Source organism: Solanum tuberosum, unplaced genomic scaffold, assembly GCF_000226075.1.
Source record: "Solanum tuberosum cultivar DM 1-3 516 R44 unplaced genomic scaffold, SolTub_3.0 scf00313, whole genome shotgun sequence".
NCBI lineage: Eukaryota > Viridiplantae > Streptophyta > Magnoliopsida > Solanales > Solanaceae > Solanum > Solanum tuberosum.
Window position 1 is genome coordinate 184,126 of NW_006239248.1, and position 16,819 is coordinate 200,944.

At 31.7% G+C, this 16,819-nt stretch overlaps 1 protein-coding gene across 1 annotated transcript; it reads left to right on the forward strand.

Moving 5' to 3' along the window:
• Positions 1-3,840: 3,840 nt before the first annotated feature.
• LOC102599759 (frataxin, mitochondrial) lies at positions 3,841-10,608 on the forward strand. The gene is made up of 5 exons (XM_006360476.2): positions 3,841-4,137; positions 7,972-8,044; positions 9,314-9,361; positions 9,442-9,536; positions 10,288-10,608. The coding sequence occupies exons 1-5, from the start codon at positions 3,899-3,901 to the stop codon at positions 10,415-10,417; spliced, it is 585 nt and encodes a 194-aa protein (XP_006360538.1). The 5' UTR covers positions 3,841-3,898; the 3' UTR covers positions 10,418-10,608.
• The last annotated feature ends 6,211 nt before the right edge of the window (positions 10,609-16,819 follow it).

Sequence of the window (16,819 nt, forward strand, 5' to 3'; positions counted from 1 at the left end):
CAATTCAACACTAAGACCGACAATAATATTTAATATTTGTTCTTTAGTTTTACATTAGTTTAGACAATTAAAATACATAATCTAATTTTAATTTTCATATTTAATAATGTAACTAATACTTATTAAACTTATTTTAGCATGATTTAGTACTTTTAAATTATGATCATTTTCATTATGACTTTGCAATATTTATTTTATATGATGATTTCATTATTATTTTTTATTAAATATTTTTGTATCATCAGTACTTATCTCATATTTTGTGTTATTTGTTTAAGAAACACCTTAGATAATTGTATTTTGGTTGGACTAAAAAAATATTTGGAGCACGAGTTAATTATATGTTTGTATGCAAACTTTACCGAAAAAATAAAAAAATCTGAAAAAGTTCGAGGTTTATTAGTTTGGTTTGATTTATAAATTTAAAAATTCGACACAATGGTTTGGTTTGGTATTTGAAAAACCCGAACCAACCCGAAGTTGAAAAACCTGAAAAAATCAAATTTTATTAGTTTGGTTTGGTTTAAAAATTTGACACAAATGGTTTGGTTTGATATTTGAAAAACCCGAACCAACCCGATCATGTACACCCCTACTAACATCACAATGACACTCCTATACTTTTCATATATGCATTGTTAGTTATATCCTAATTTCTGTCAGTGTCTCAAGATAGATATACATATAAATATATATATATATATACATGATCTTTTTCGAAGTTAACGGGTGTACGTGCACATCACCTAGAGAGTGGGTCCTCCTATGCTTCCGTACATATATTTCAATTCAAAAACATAACATCAGTATCTCGGCAATGAAAAGGAGCAAGGAAAAGGCATTTTTACCTTTAGACTCTTTTTATTCGGTTTATAATTATCTATGTAAGATTTTTTTTTTTCCAGAGAGGTTTCAAATTGATGTTCTTTTAAGCACGCATGCACATTAAAAATATTTTATCGCATGGTGCTATATTAAAAAAAATAAAAATACTGTTATCTGATTGATGATTTCCTAATTTTTGGATTTTCTTAGTAATATAGAAGTGTTTGGAGTAATTAACTCTTTTAAAATTGATTGTTGATGATGAAAGTAGTTGTTTAACAGTAAGCAAAAGTATATCTACTACTTCATTTAGGAGCATTTCTCAAATCTGATAATCAAACTAACCATATTTTGTGGACCATAGTTCACAAACATTTAACTATGATCTTCTGGTTTCGGATTCTCAAAAAGTAATTACTTTTGGATAACCCGACGTACATCCGTTGAAACTTTTAAAGAGTGCGAGCAACAAAAGTCAAAAACTATGTGTATAGCTGAAAATGAATTTGAAATATCTTGCACAGGAAAATCAAATTTACTTCAATTAGAAACTTTCAAAAATTCAATTAAACGGAAGAATACTAGATCATCACGATTGGTGATGTAAAATAGGCGAATTGGATAAAATTTGAACATCTCAAAGTGAGCAAATTATTAATCCGTTATGAATGAATCATGTTTTCATGAACTAATTTTGTCATTTCTAAAATTTACGATTGCTTACAAAATTGCCAGACACCTAAAATGTCCTTGAAGAAGCCCTTCAATTTATTCTGTATAACACAACAAAAAGGACATAAATTAGTCGAAGTTTAAATTCTTTGCACCGACCAACAATATGATTTTTTCCCCTTCCAAAATACACATAATTTTTATTACTATAGAAAATAATAATAGCAAGACTTACACAAAAATTAGTTGTTCTCTTTTTTGCTCCTTTGCAGCCTTGTATTCCAATATTCTCATACCTCCATTGCTTATCATTTTTATGAAACAAACGGGAAAATGACAATCTAATCCTTTTTGTCCATCTCCATTTCTGTACAAAATTTTAATAACTCATATTAACAAGAGTAATACACAATATATACCAACCAAAATAAATAAAGCATTTCACTTGATCCTAGTGCTTTTGATTAAGCGATAAGAGCGCAACACATGATTATGAATATGTATTAACAATATAAAAGGAATAGTTCAAATTCTAAAGTAATATTGACCTTTCACTGGAAAATTACATGTGCAGAGTTTTATTTTTATTTTATTTTTTATAATTAAGGAAATCCGTAGCCACTATCCTTTGAGTGCGCACAAGGTAAAACTTCACTCCGCAACAAATTGCAAATCACACAGGAGAGGTAACCCGCACTAGGCAAGCTCGGTGCCACGAGCTCGACCAAGAAGACTTTTTTTGTCTTTTCTTTCTTTCTTATGTATATATACTATATGAGCCGAAGGTTTATCGAAAATAACATTTTTGTCTCATAAAGATAGAGATAAAGTGTGTAGATATCTTATCCTTCTCTGACCTACTTCTGAGATTATACTGAATATGTTGTTATTGTTATATGTATATATACTATATATTGGATTCCGTGATTTATTTATGTGTTTAATTCTTTATAGTTTGAACTCTTGAGCAATTTTTTTTCTCGATCCACCTCTATATCCAACCATGATCAAAAGTTTGAAATATTTAAGTAGAGAACGTAGATGTACATATCCATTATGCATTGGACGTAGAATTTCTTTGTTATAAAATAAAAAAGAACATTTCACTATATATGATTACCTTGTGTTTTTGTTTCGATGATGACTTGTGAGATAGTTGTTGATGATGCCTTAACTCATGAGCAATGGCTAAAAGTTGTGCTCGACGATTACAACCAAATTTCCTTCTTGTCCCTAATATAGTTGGATTTGAATGAATTCTTCTCTTGAAGGGATTAGTTCTATCTATGGTTGATGAACTTTCAACTAAGTAACTAATTGTTACTCCTTTTTCATTTTTCATTTCCATGTAAAAAATAACAGCATACTTCTTCTTTCAATTGGCCTTTTGGAATTCATTTTATCAACTAATTAATTGTCTAGTTTGTTACATACCATATATTATAGTTGTTCTTTTGTTTAAAGAAACTATTTTTGTGAGGTTTCAGTTATTTTGTTGGGGTTGCTTTGACCGATGAAAAATGAGATTTAGTTTGGAAACCAATTCTTACTCCCTATTTTCTCTCTTAAATTATCTGTCATGTTCAAGATAAAAAAAAACATTTTTTTTATAGTAATTGTTATTAAAGTCTATAAATATTTCAATTATAAGGTAATAACACATAAATAAAGAAAATGTTAAATGTATTTTTTTTTTATCTCTTAGGACATAAGTAAGGATAAAATGATCATAAACCTATATCTACATTTTTCTTTTTGGGTTAAACAAATGTCAAATGTCAAATATATATAATTGCAAAAATCAACGATAGAGATACTTTTAGGATAATTAAAAGGTATTAAAACAAAGTGTAATTTTTTTCACCATTTGATTAGGCTAATAAAGGGGATAATTTTTACCAAGTAATAATTTTCCTGACGAACATTGACACCTTGTTTGGATGGTTATTATATGTTGTATTGTATTATTAGTTTAAATACGATGTTTGTTTTGATTGTTACTTAAATTTTATTATGTTACATCATTTAAATCTATCGTTAGATAATGACGAAAAAACCTATTTCTTGTTTCCACCTTTTCATAGTAGCTTCACCCCGTATCCTATAATTTCTTGTAGGTTTATTGTTCAAACTATGAATGTGTGAAATTATATAATAAAGGGAAACGATACAATACATCCAAACATTATATTTATTTAAAAAGTATAATATGATATAATACAACAACAATACGCTACATTAAGAAATAATATCTAACGATCATCGAAACAAAGTGTGCAAGGCCCAAAAAAGTATATAAAATGATGGGCTTAAACCTTAAAGAATAAGTTTGGGCCTGTTGGCAGCTTGTGTAAAGTAACTAGAATGGCGAAGGAACTGGAAACTGGTCTAAAGAGCAAAAATGGCGTCTTCTTGTTCACGGAAACTGCTTCTGCTTCGGAAATCGCTATGCAGAGCTCTCAAACCTAATTCCTCTTCATTAATACAAAGATCATTTCTTTCTACTTCTACGCATAAATATCTTCTAGAACCTTCGGGTACTATATCCAAATCGTTACTCTCAAAAGTTTCTAGAAGCTATTGTTCCCGCTCGTCACCTCTCCAAGATGCTTCTGAAGGTCCTGCTGCTATTGATTACCGGTAGGTTAACAAATTTTAGTTCCGATTACTTGCTTTTATTTGTAGTGATTATAGAATTTGCTTGAACAATTGGAGAACGGAGATTATCCTATATCTAGAATTCTTAATTTTCAATTTGCTTGAAACTAGTTCGATCTTAGTTGTTTTTCTGTTGCGAAATAGGGCATGCCCTAGGATGTTAGTAGACCTGAATATTAGATTGAAGAGTAGTATTGAGTGTACGGTTTGAGGATTGTTAGAAGTAGAAATAGGGACAGATGCATCTGGTGTGGAGGAAAGTGTTCTCCATTGGAAAATATTGTCTGTCCGGTGTTTTGCTGGAGAGGTGCATCACTTATGGTAAGTGTGCAAGGTGTAGGATAGAGTGTGAGGGTAAATTTTTTTTTTTTTTGATGAAGTAAATGTTCCATTGAAGGCATCAAGAAGATGCAAATTAGTTACAAAAGTAGAAGCAAAAACAGTTGGTCTGCTGGCTCAAGTACAATTATGCTAAAACTAAGGAGCCAACAAAATTTGAAAAACTATCCAGGGAATCTACATAGGACAAATTAACCCAACTGTACAGACACATAAGGCATTCCGCTTTGAGAGAATGTAAAGGAGTTGATAGACCTTCAAAACATCTTCTGTTCCTTTCCCTCCAAATACTCCAAAAAATTGCTGCAGGTATCATCTTCCAAGTCTGTTTGATGGTGCTGTCAACTTTCCAGCAACACCAACTCTCATAAGCTTCTTTGATACTATGTGGCATGACCCAACTGAGTCCAAAAAAAGAGTAAAACATGTTCCACAATTTTGCTGTAACAGTACAATGCAGAAAAAGGTGCCTATTGCTCTCTGCTGCTTTCTGACATAAGTAGCATCCATTCACAATGATGCGTTTCCTTTTATAGAGGTTGTCTTGAGTTAGGCATGCTTCATATAGTGCAGTCCAGCAAAAACAGACGATCTTGGGCGGTAGCTTGATTTTCCAAATTAATTTCCATGGCCAGTGGTCAGTGACTGCATTAAATGCTCTTGACTGCTTGTAGGCTGCACTCACTGTGTAATTCCCGTCTCCTGTAGTACCCCATTTGAACTGATCTGTTGCCTGAGTGTTGAGAGAGAAACTCTGTAGAGTCTGTAGTAGTTTGATCAGGTCATTAAACTCCCAATCCTGCATATTCCTTCTAAACATAATGCTCCAGGTTGCTCCATCTCTATTTTGAGAAATTGTTGAGTCTGGATCCCTGGCTAAGTTGAAAAGACTTGGATAATCATCCATCAGAACTGTGTTGCGAAGCCATTTGTCTTTCCAAAATCTGATATGAAGTCCATTCCCCACTGTGAAGTGCTTATGCTGAGAAAATTTCTCCCATAGCTTGCATATGTGTTTCCAGACTCCGACCCCATAAGGTGCTTTTGAAAGACTGGTGCACCAATGACTCTGTATCCCATGCTTTGCACTGACCACATCCTTCCATAAAACATGTTCCTCCTGTGTGTATCTCCATAACCATTTCATAAGTAGACACTTATTATGCAGCGCCAAATCCTTGATCCCTAACCCCCCCTGTAGTTTAGGAAGAAGGACTTTTGGCCATTCCACCAGATGATACTTGTGCTTCTCACTATTCCCTTCCCATAGAAAATCTCTCCTGATCTTGTCAAGTTGTTCCAACACTTTGCCAGGAATAGGAAAAAGTTGCATATAGTATGTGGGAATACTATCAAGTACACTGTTGATCAGTGTAAGTCTGCCCCCTGTCGATAGGTACTGCATCTTCCAGGAGGCAAATTTTTTCTCGAACTTCTCAATAACTCGTCCCCATATAGCTGTTGACTTATACTTTGCACCCAATGGCAACCCCAAATAGGTTGCCGGGAATTCACCCACACTACATCCCAAGATACCTGCTAATTCCTCCAAGTTTAGCACCTCATTAACAGGATAGATCACACTTTTTAGCATATTGATGTGCAAACCTGAGAGGGCTTCAAAAATCAAAAGGGTTAGATTCAAATAGAGAACTTGACTCCTGTTTGCCTCACAAAATATCCATTCAAATAAAGAACTTGACTCCTATTTGCCTCACAAAATATCAGTGTCATCTGCATAAAGCAGATGAGAGATGTTTGTAGTGATCATGCTCCCCACATCAAAACCATTCAGCCATTGCAATTGCTTGGCTTTATCTAACATTCTGCTTAAACCCTCCATTGCAAGTATGAAGAGAAAAGGAGAAAGTGGATCTCCCTGCCTCAAACCTCTTTGTGGGGAGAAAAACCCAACTGGACTTCTGTTGATGAGAATTGAGTATTTTACTGTGAGGGTAAAGTTTTTGGTGATATTTTGGGTAGTTAAGGTCAATAACCAATGTCTAAACAACAAGAACAAACTCAGTGTAATCCCATAAGTGTGGTCTGGGAAGTGCAGGATGTAGGCAGACTTATCCCCTACCTTTGTGAAGTATAGAAGGTATAGAGACTGTTTCCCGTATACCCTTGACTCAATAGAAATGTACCCAATGCAGGTTTGTAAGGGAATAAGACAATCAAGTGGCAAGATACAAAGCAAATACAACAACATATAGTAGTACATTGAAGAATAAGAAACTATGCAATAACTACAAAATATTTCAAAAAAGGAGGAGAGGAGAAGGGGGCTAGACTCCTGCCTCTCCCACACAAAAATGTGACAACACTTAGCTACCTACTATCTTCCTATCCTAATCTTCGGCCACCATGTCTTACCATTGTTTGAAGTAAGTGAGATTGAATAAGAGTAAGGATCTTTGTAAATGAAAATGATTTCTGTGGTAAGTGGCATAATTACTTTTAGTATTTTCGTGGAACACAAATTCATTGAGGAAAAATTTCCCATCATACCAAACACGTGTCCTTCTAATTTCCCCTCTCCGCCTCCTTTGTGTAATTGTTAAGCATCACTGTAAAGGGTGTAAACACATAAATGTTCAAAGATGAAGTTTTTTAGTTTGATTACGCAGCTTAATGTCCTCATTTTATACTGTATCTCAGAGAATCTTTGATTTTCCAATGTGTTCGACTTCCAATGTAAGTGAGGATAGAATGTAGGTAATACAATTAGTCTAGAAGAATTCTGCAGGTCAATGTACTGATTTTTGAAGCCGTGGTCCAGCACTAGAGTAATAGATGAAGTTTAGTGTTTGATTTACACTTGCCCGTGATAAAGGAATAGCTATTTTGGTTTGTTTTGACTGAGGGTGTGTTGCATGGTTGATGTAATGTGAGGTAAAAGTAAGCTAAGGTGGATGTAAAACAAAAATATGATGAAAAGTAGAAGAAGTCATCAGAAGCTTCAAATAACTGCACATAAGTCTGAAACTGTTTTGCCTGGCTCCTATAGATCTTATATGGGGGAAATTATATTGTCTGAAAAGCTAATACTGCATTTCTAGACAAGTAAAGATAAGCTTGACAAAAGAAAAGTAAATTTGGGAAGATTGAAATGGTACACCTTTTCTCTACGTGTTAAAGGAAGAGCAGCATAAAACATTTGCGCTATTGTCCCATGGATTTGCAATTTATTGCTAAAGCTCCCATCTTGCTGCATAATAGTCAATGCTTGATACTTAGATTTTTGTGTCTTATGACAGTACCGTTGATTCTCGCATAGAAACTAACGTTGTCTTAGTCCCCCTCCCCCTCTCTCTCTCTCTCTCTCGCTCTCTCCTCTGTGTGTGTGTTGCTCTCTCTGTAATATCTACAATGGAGGTTGTTTTCTGTTTGTAATTCTTAGAACGTCCTTCCATAGTTGGAATTTTTTTGAGGAAAATGTGTCTGTATCGTCATACTAAATTTGTAAATTTACAGGTCTCTGCTGCAGGAAGATGAGTATCACAGACTGGCAAATGCCACCATCCATGACTTGCTAGATAAGTTGGAGGTATACTGATGTATTCAATATACTTAAGTTTAACTTTATTTGTATCAAGTTTAGTTGGACTTTCTCGTATATGATCCTATATCTTAGGCCTTAGCGGTTGCACTGTGATACTCAAGGTGGTTGCTGATGTTTATTAGTCAGTCTAAAATTAGTGTTTGTTTGTATTGGATCTTCTTTGTTGTTTTCAAAAGTTTAGTTAGTATCAGGAACTTCTCTTAAACAAAAGCTTGGGTATTTATGTGGAGAAGGTTAGATGGGTGGGCCTATTATCCATCGAGCCGTGAGCCTTGCGCTACTCACCCTCAGGAATTTATTGATACTTAGAAAAATTACTTGGACTTTTTCTATCGTTAAAAAGGTATTGTATTAAAAGTCCAGCAACCAGAAGGTGCGTGGGGAATTTACAAGGGGTCGCTCCATTTCATTTTGTGTAGTGAGCTCAGAAAATCTATCATGGCCTCTATATCATTTGCAATTGCCATGTTACACAAAAAAAAAACAGTTGGGATAAACATCTGTACTTAGTACTAACTACATATTCTGATTTGCTTTCAAAAATGCTTGCATTCATTTCCTTCCAAAGGGTCCACCATGCTGCCGAAGGGAGATATTTCATGTTTATCATCTTTGTCTTACCAAATCTTCTTGAGTACCAACACTGGAGCAGTTCTCTTGTCGTCCTTGGCATTTTCCAGTTAACCCCGATGTTGTTCAGAACAAAATCCCAGATCTGTCTAATGAATGCACAGTGAATAAAAAGATGATTGGCATCCTCATTGTGCCTCTCACACAGTGCACATCTGCTACAAATAATCCTTCCTCTTTTCCGAAGGTTATCTTGAGGTAGGCACTGTTCGTGAGCCACCAACCATGTGAAACACTTTACTTTCAATGGGGCCTTGTTTCTCCAAATACATTTCCATGGCCAATTGAGAATGATGGTAGTTAATTAGTCTGTCAACTAGCATTCTGAAACATCCACGTGCAATCTCTTATGTATGTCATTTGGATTGAATTTCCCAAGTGGCTGCTTGAAATTGCTCTACTTTTTGTCGAGTAGTTGAAGAACATGTTACCCCAAAGATTGGTTATGCATCATGCATTCATATCCATGAAGAGATTTTAACCCCATGCAGCGCACTTCCTTTTCTTGTTAAAATTGTTTGTCAATCTGCTAAGTTAAATTTGAGTTGGGTTGTGTTGTACATATGATTAGCAGTCTGCATTTTTTGATTGTTTTAACAGTTGCATCGTTTTTCTACATGACAGGAATATGGGGACTCAGTTGACATTGATGGTTTCGATGTGGATTATGGGGTGAGAAGTATAAAATAGCATTAAAATATATTTCTTTCAATGTCCTGCATTTGTCTTGATATTCTAGATTTTGTTCTCAGAATGAGGTTTTAACGCTGAAGCTTGGGAGCCTGGGAACCTACGTGATAAACAAACAGACGCCAAATAGGCAGATTTGGATGTCTTCACCAGTGAGGTACCAATGCCTCTCTCTCTCTTTGTAATTGCATTTCTGATGTGTCTTGGTTTATCTTTTTATTTTCATATAATCTTGGTGTGGACCATATCAAAAATCAACCTTCTAACACAATGCAGTCTGCAAATACGTCCCCTGTCCCACCTCCATCTATAATTTCATTGTTCTCTCTTTTCCTCAACTTGGAAACATTTCTTGTACTTCCTTAAGCGTATATATAAGACTGTAACATGCTTAGGAAAAAAGAATCTGTGATTCGTAGTCAATATTTAAGAAACAACTATGAGGAGTCGAATATTTACACATTTAGACCAGCAAACAATTATTATAGGCTCATTGAGTTCAAAGAGTGTGTATATCATTGAGGGGCTTTCCCTGTACTCTGCTCTATACATAATTGTAACAATATGGCCGTAATATGCTTTCTGTTATGAAAATAATATCCAGATGTAGATAGTTAAATTAAAAGTACCCGGAAGAACATTTAAACGTACTGTGTGAATTATTATTTTATCCACGAAAGAGCATGTTCACTCGCCAGTGGATTCAAAAGATTCACTTGTTTCTCTGGTTTCCCTATATTTATAGCAGTATCACTTCAATGCCATTTTTAAATTTTCTTTAAGCTTTTACTGATGAAGTTGGTATATCATACTACAATCATTTGCTCTTTCTGGTTTGTGTTAAGTTTCGATATTCAGACACACACCCATCCGATCTCCATTGTGTTCACGAAACATTTTTGTTGCAGCGGTCCATCAAGGTTTGACTGGGATCAGAGCTCTCAAGGTTGGATCTATAGACGAACCAAGGCAAACCTGCAAAAGGTTTTGGAAGACGAACTAGAAAAACTATGCGGGAGTGCCATTAATCTTTCTTGAGACATTGCGATTTTTTTTTTGTGCGTTTAATGTACTATTTCTAACTTGATTTACATGTCTGGAATAAATAAGTTATTTTGCCTAACCGATAGCGACTCCAATTTTTCTCTTGTAAATTATAGTAAATCTTTACTGTAAACTATTACATATATGATTTATGGAGAATGGCAAACGTGATTTTATGGTTGTTACTCTGGATTGGGACATTATGGAGTTATCATATATGTCATGTGTATGTCATGAACACACTTGACATACAATGATATACATTGACATATACAAGATATACTCCTAATAGGACGTCTGCATAGTTAAAGTGTCTTAATGAAAATTCAGGACAAGTTCAGGTGTTATTTAATGTCTTTTCTCTTTTATATATAGTGTGATACGTTGAACATATATCAGACGTACATTTGTTCCACTTTCAAATTATCACCACAAATCTATCATAAGTCATCACTGCCACCTGTTTTTCATCACTGCCACCTGTTTTTCCATAACAATTTCAAAAGTTGTTTTCATACTCAAAAGAAAAGAAAAAGAGAGAGTTGCATTCTCACTTTTCCCATAACAACACAAAAGTGATTTTCATACACAAAACAAAAGTTATAGCTATTTAAAAAAAATATATTGTTATGTTGCGTAATTATTTGTGTGTGTCTACAAAAATACCCTCATCGCTACTAAATAAATGAATTTCTGACACTTTTTATGTTTCTAAATGAATGAATTTTTCAAACTTCAAAAATGTATTAATTTTTTATTTTTTTTCAAAATTACCCTTCTTTTTTATGGGGTTTTCAATTACATCTCTAGTTTTAAGAAAACTTTGGGAAGAAATAAAAGGATAGTATTGATAAATTACCTTTGACTAATGTAATTAACTAATTTTCTTAAAGCACACCCCAGAAATTCATTTGTTTTGGAATGGAGAAATTAGTAATTATGGGTCTTTTATATTCCTTATTAATTATCCATTGCTTTAAGATTTAGAATTGAATGTTCAAATTATTTCACTGAAAATTGCATTATAATATAAGGAGTTCTACTTAATTTGCATAACATGTGCCAACTTTATTCACCATATATGTAGAGATGAAATAATTTTATAATATTTGAAAATAAAATTAAATAATTCAATCTCTTATACAAAATGTGTCAACTTCACCAAGATGAACATCCCTTTCAGATAAGGGCTTGTCCCTCTCTCAGGGCAATAGCATAAATGCTTTTAGCTTTAGAATCAATTCCTTTGTTTGATTCCCCACCTTTTCCACATTTTTGAGGGATGAAAAATAGAAAAATAAGTCAAAATTCAAGTTGTAATGACATGAATTATAATTTGATTGAGGGAATGAGTAATTGTAACCATATGATGGTATTGAATAATTATCCACATAATAGGCTAATTTTTAGGGTTAAAGTTAAATTCAAATTTCATTTTCTTTACATAGTATTATAGTATTAAAGCTAGAGTCTTCCTTAATTCTTAGTTTATCCACCGTCAAATTCTGATATTATATTATTCATACTCCAATTATCCAGTTCAAAGTATGCGAAGAGGAGGGAGGTGAGTGATAAAGTTATTCTATTTTGATTAAGAAAATATTATAAGCTACTTTCTGAATAGAGTTAGATACGGAAGGATTGCACGGTTATTTAGATTAATTCTTCTCAATCATGTTTGGTGAAATGGTGCCCAATCGAAGGAGATACAATGAGAATCTAAGACTCATTTGGTTGGGAACAAGTTATCTCAAAACTAATTATTATGAAATTAGTTATCTCATATTTATTATTACACCTTTAATGTGATATCAAAATAACACTACTATCCAAGAATAACTAATCTCAAAATAAATTATTCTATAATTTTATTCCAAACAAACATAAAATAAACTCATCCAAAAAAGGGCAGACATGAGGTTTAAGAGTATTTAATAGACAAGTTGTAGAAATTAAAAAGACATTATTAATCATCATATGTAATATACAAGGACTATACTAGAACCAAGTGTTCCTATTGAGAACGTCAAAAAGAAAGAAGAAATATAGTTGTCATAATTGAAGAGTAGGTCCAAACTTGATTCTTGTTTGAGTGATCATAATAATCACACATATATAATATAATAAAATAAAAATGATGGTCATAATTTAAAGAGTATTTTACAAGGCAACCTCTTTCTCATAATATCTTCCACAGTGCTTCAACTATATATATAGCCACAAATTATTATTTTTAAATAATAAAAATAAAAAGATAAATACAAATGCCATTTCAAATCAACTCCTTTATTTGTCTTATGAGTTCTACACCACAAGATATATATATAGTTCTTTTGATATGATCAACTTATGTTATTATATCCCACAAGTGGTCTTACTTATTTTTTTCTTTTCAATGTTTGATATTTCTATTAGAATTTATCGATTAAAATTAAAATTTATATATTATTAGGTCCATTTCCGTTTAAATTTTTGCTCAATGTATTATTAAATATAAAAAAAATATTAATTTTAGAATCCAATTATTAATATTTGAAATTGTCTTATAAAAAACTCAGAACTCATAAGATTAAAATTTTGACTTCACCTCTAAGGAGGATGCTTTTAACAAAAAATATTTCATACTCATTCAATTTGAAACTTCTAATTAAGAATAAAAGAAATTCCGATCCGGAGCATATGAGAACCCATATTCATTGAATTTGTTTGATGAATTCTACACCACAAGATAAACATATTATTCTCCAGGAGACTCTTCTTCGTCTCTCAAAAGAGTCACCCAACACAAGAATTTTTATTTACATACAAAAAAAATAGTTTCTTAATATTTAAGTTTAATACACGACAAATATAAAAATATCTACACAATAATAAGAAAATAACATATTCTTTATCTAGTAAACCTGAATTATTAGTAATCTAATTAAATGAGTAAGTAATCACCTTGTTGTTTCAAACTACTATAGTTTATATAACTAGATAATACATTAAATGAACAGATTCTATAAATATAGACTGAAATTATTATCTCTATGATTACTTATTGTTGATTTTTGTTGAATTTATTGGAGCCTTATAACCACACGAGATATTTTATCAGTAGTAGAAGATTGTGGACTAGCAAAAGACAATTCATGTGTGATTGTACATAGTCTTCTGTTATTCCACAATCTTAAACTACTGATAAAATTCGAGGGCGATGTGATTAAAATTATAATTTGTAATTTTGCTAATATAAAGGTAATTTTTGAATAAGAATATAAAAGATAGTAAAATATTTAAAAAAAAATTGTTTTGAATGTTTGTAACTTTATTCCTATGTAGGATACATCTATATATAGAAAAAAGATAAAATAACAATAACCAACTATCCTAATTATTAGTTTCTCTTAAATAACAAATTAGTATTTACACGAAAGTAAAAGTTGAAAAGGTAACAAACTATTCAACGATCTCCTATTTATTAGCTATCTTAAATAACAAACTTCTCTATTTACATGGAAGTATAAATTAGAAAAGAAAAATTATTGTTTACCGATGAAAAAACGGAAATAAAAATCTAGAAAGTCTTTTGTAATTATTCTTGTATACTTTGTGTTGTTTAAACTTTAAAGGCACAAATTCTTTTTACCTTTTTCATTCCTTTTTATTATAAAATATAAATTGTTGACTTTTTTTTCCGATGAGTCTCCAATAAATCCAAACAATTTTTTATATCGAACTTGTAACTCAAACTATATACAAGCCAACACCTCGCTAGTCGCTAGGCCACAAGTTAATGTACAAGTGCAAAATGAACTAGAATTGCCCTCTAGTGCCATATAATTTATTTGAATTTTACAATCTTACCCCTCTTTCACACACGTTTTTCTTTTTTTCTTTTTCATTCGATGTTCGGTATCCACAATTAGAATTCTCGTTGGTAAGACCCACTCTCTACCAGTGATGTTTTCATATTCAAGACCTGGATCCGAAACCTCTAATTAAGAGAGGAGGGATCTCATCCACTCCGCCACATTCTTTGGTCATACACATTTTCATGGCCGATAATTCAAGACAAAACTACTTGGCTATAGTACTTTAGATGATAACAAAAATGACTTACAATAAATCTCACTAAATTAATATAAGTGAGACCATGAAATATTATTATTTTATAGTTATTATTTAATTGATAAATTAATATTTATTAATTTAAAGAGTGTTTTGACATCGCAAAATTCATTTGGAGATGAAATTTCAGAGATTTTAAATGAACCCACTTGTGGAAAGGTCTTTCATGAACTTGATGTCATGATTAATGATCTCAGTTAACTTAGTAAAATAGATGTTAATAACATGTTGGATGGGTGAAAATGATTAATGTTCAGTTCAGAGGTTCAAAACTTAGAAGAAATTATGGATACCATCAAAAAAAATAATGTTGGTGATAAAGTTGAAGATGATACGTTTCAACTAGATTAAAATTTTAACAAAAAAAATCAGAACACAATAGAGTCATATTCGACTAAATTGTCTTAGATATATTTGTAATTATAAAGAATTATTCGCTTATAATATTAATTATTTATATAAGGGTCTTCTGGAAATATATTATCTTATCGGAATTGATGATTTTTCTATTGGCCAAATCGGAAATGGAAGAAAATATTATTTAAAGAGGGTTATTAATTAAACGAGTATCAATTTAGTGAGGTTTTAAAGTAACTGATTTTTAACGTGTACATATATAAATTACTTTAATTTTTAGTTACTAATCTCGCTTTTATAAATGACTACTTCGTTATACTTTAGATAATAAGATAATATCAATTTATTCATGCAATGCATATTATTTCTTAATGAACGATGAAAATAACGAGTATCAATGCATATTAAATATATTTCTTAACGAACGATGGAAATAATAAATTTATGCAATGCATATTATTTTGAATACAATAAACCAAATATTCAATTAGAAATAATCTCAGCATAACTAATTCCAACATAACTTATATTATTATAATTTCATCATTTTAATTACAGTTTCTTAAATTTTAAGGAGTATTTCAAATCAAATACGGAATAAATAAAAATAAATTTTGGAGTATAAAATATACTTAAAGATTAGTAACTTTCTCCAATTTTTTAGCTTTGTCCAAGTTGATGTGATTGCCGGCCACAACTAGTTTGCTTAATAATTCAAAATTAGGGACATTAATCCTCAAATTAAGGCCACTATCAACCTCCAGATATTTTACAAACTATATTAATAAAAAAAAAAAAAAGAGGCATGAAAATATCTTCTGAATAGATGCCTCAATTATAATATATCAACTGTGGGCCCCAAAAAAAGAGGAACAAATTAGGTTCACTAATTTCTTGAAAACGAGTCATGAATGATTTATTTTTATATTAAAAGCAAAAAATTAAATAAAAATATGTGGTGTTTGTCAAACGCAGGCAATATTGAATATCTATATTACTATACTGAGTAATTGCTAAAGTTTTTAGCCATTCATCCACTCTTGTTGAATTTGAACCACTCCCTCCATACAATTTCTTATTGCCGAAAAAATTATGGATTCTCAAATTTATTATTTCCATCGTTCGTTAAGAAATTTTAATTAGTTGACTATCTGAATTTTATCTTGTTGGTGAATGTTCGATTTTTCATATTGTAATCTTCTTTCCTACTTTTCCTTGCCACCCCAATTTTTTTCTTAATTTATTAAAATATAAATATTAAATAATATAAAAGGAGAATAAAATGACCTCAAACTTGTTGTGGCCTTGCAGCTTTCTGTACCATTTCTAAATTAGAGGTTTTAAAAAGGAGTGGCGCAACCAATACTTCTAACAAACCACTCATGTTGGGTTTCTTCTGGTTAAAGGGTCCCTCTCAAATCCTTTCTTGCTTATTTCATTAAAAATTTCTAGAACTAATAACTACTACGTTTAATCTTGTAGTTCAAATTTTTTTAAAAAAATTACTCTTTTCATCTTATTTTATTTTACGTAGCATTGTTAGATTTGCACAATGTTTTTTTTTAAAAAAAACTTCTGAAACTTACAATCCGATGACATTTTTTTTTGAATCAGAGAGTAAAAAGGAAAGGGTTAGGGAGTATAACATTTTAGTAGAATTGTTCAAGCTATGGTGGACTTGTTACTCAACACCAAGAACTGGTAAATGGCAGCAGATATCTCATACAAATTAGTCAGAACTCAGCACAAACTGCCTAAACTCCAGGATTATAAAAAATATCTATACTTGCTGATTTAAAATGTTTATTCCCCTCTACAAGCATATACTTGATTATTTTTGTTACTAATATAAATTATGATTCAGATAAAAGGGAAAGAGAAATAACAAAAAGAATGTAATGCATATTTGATACAAATGTGTTTTTA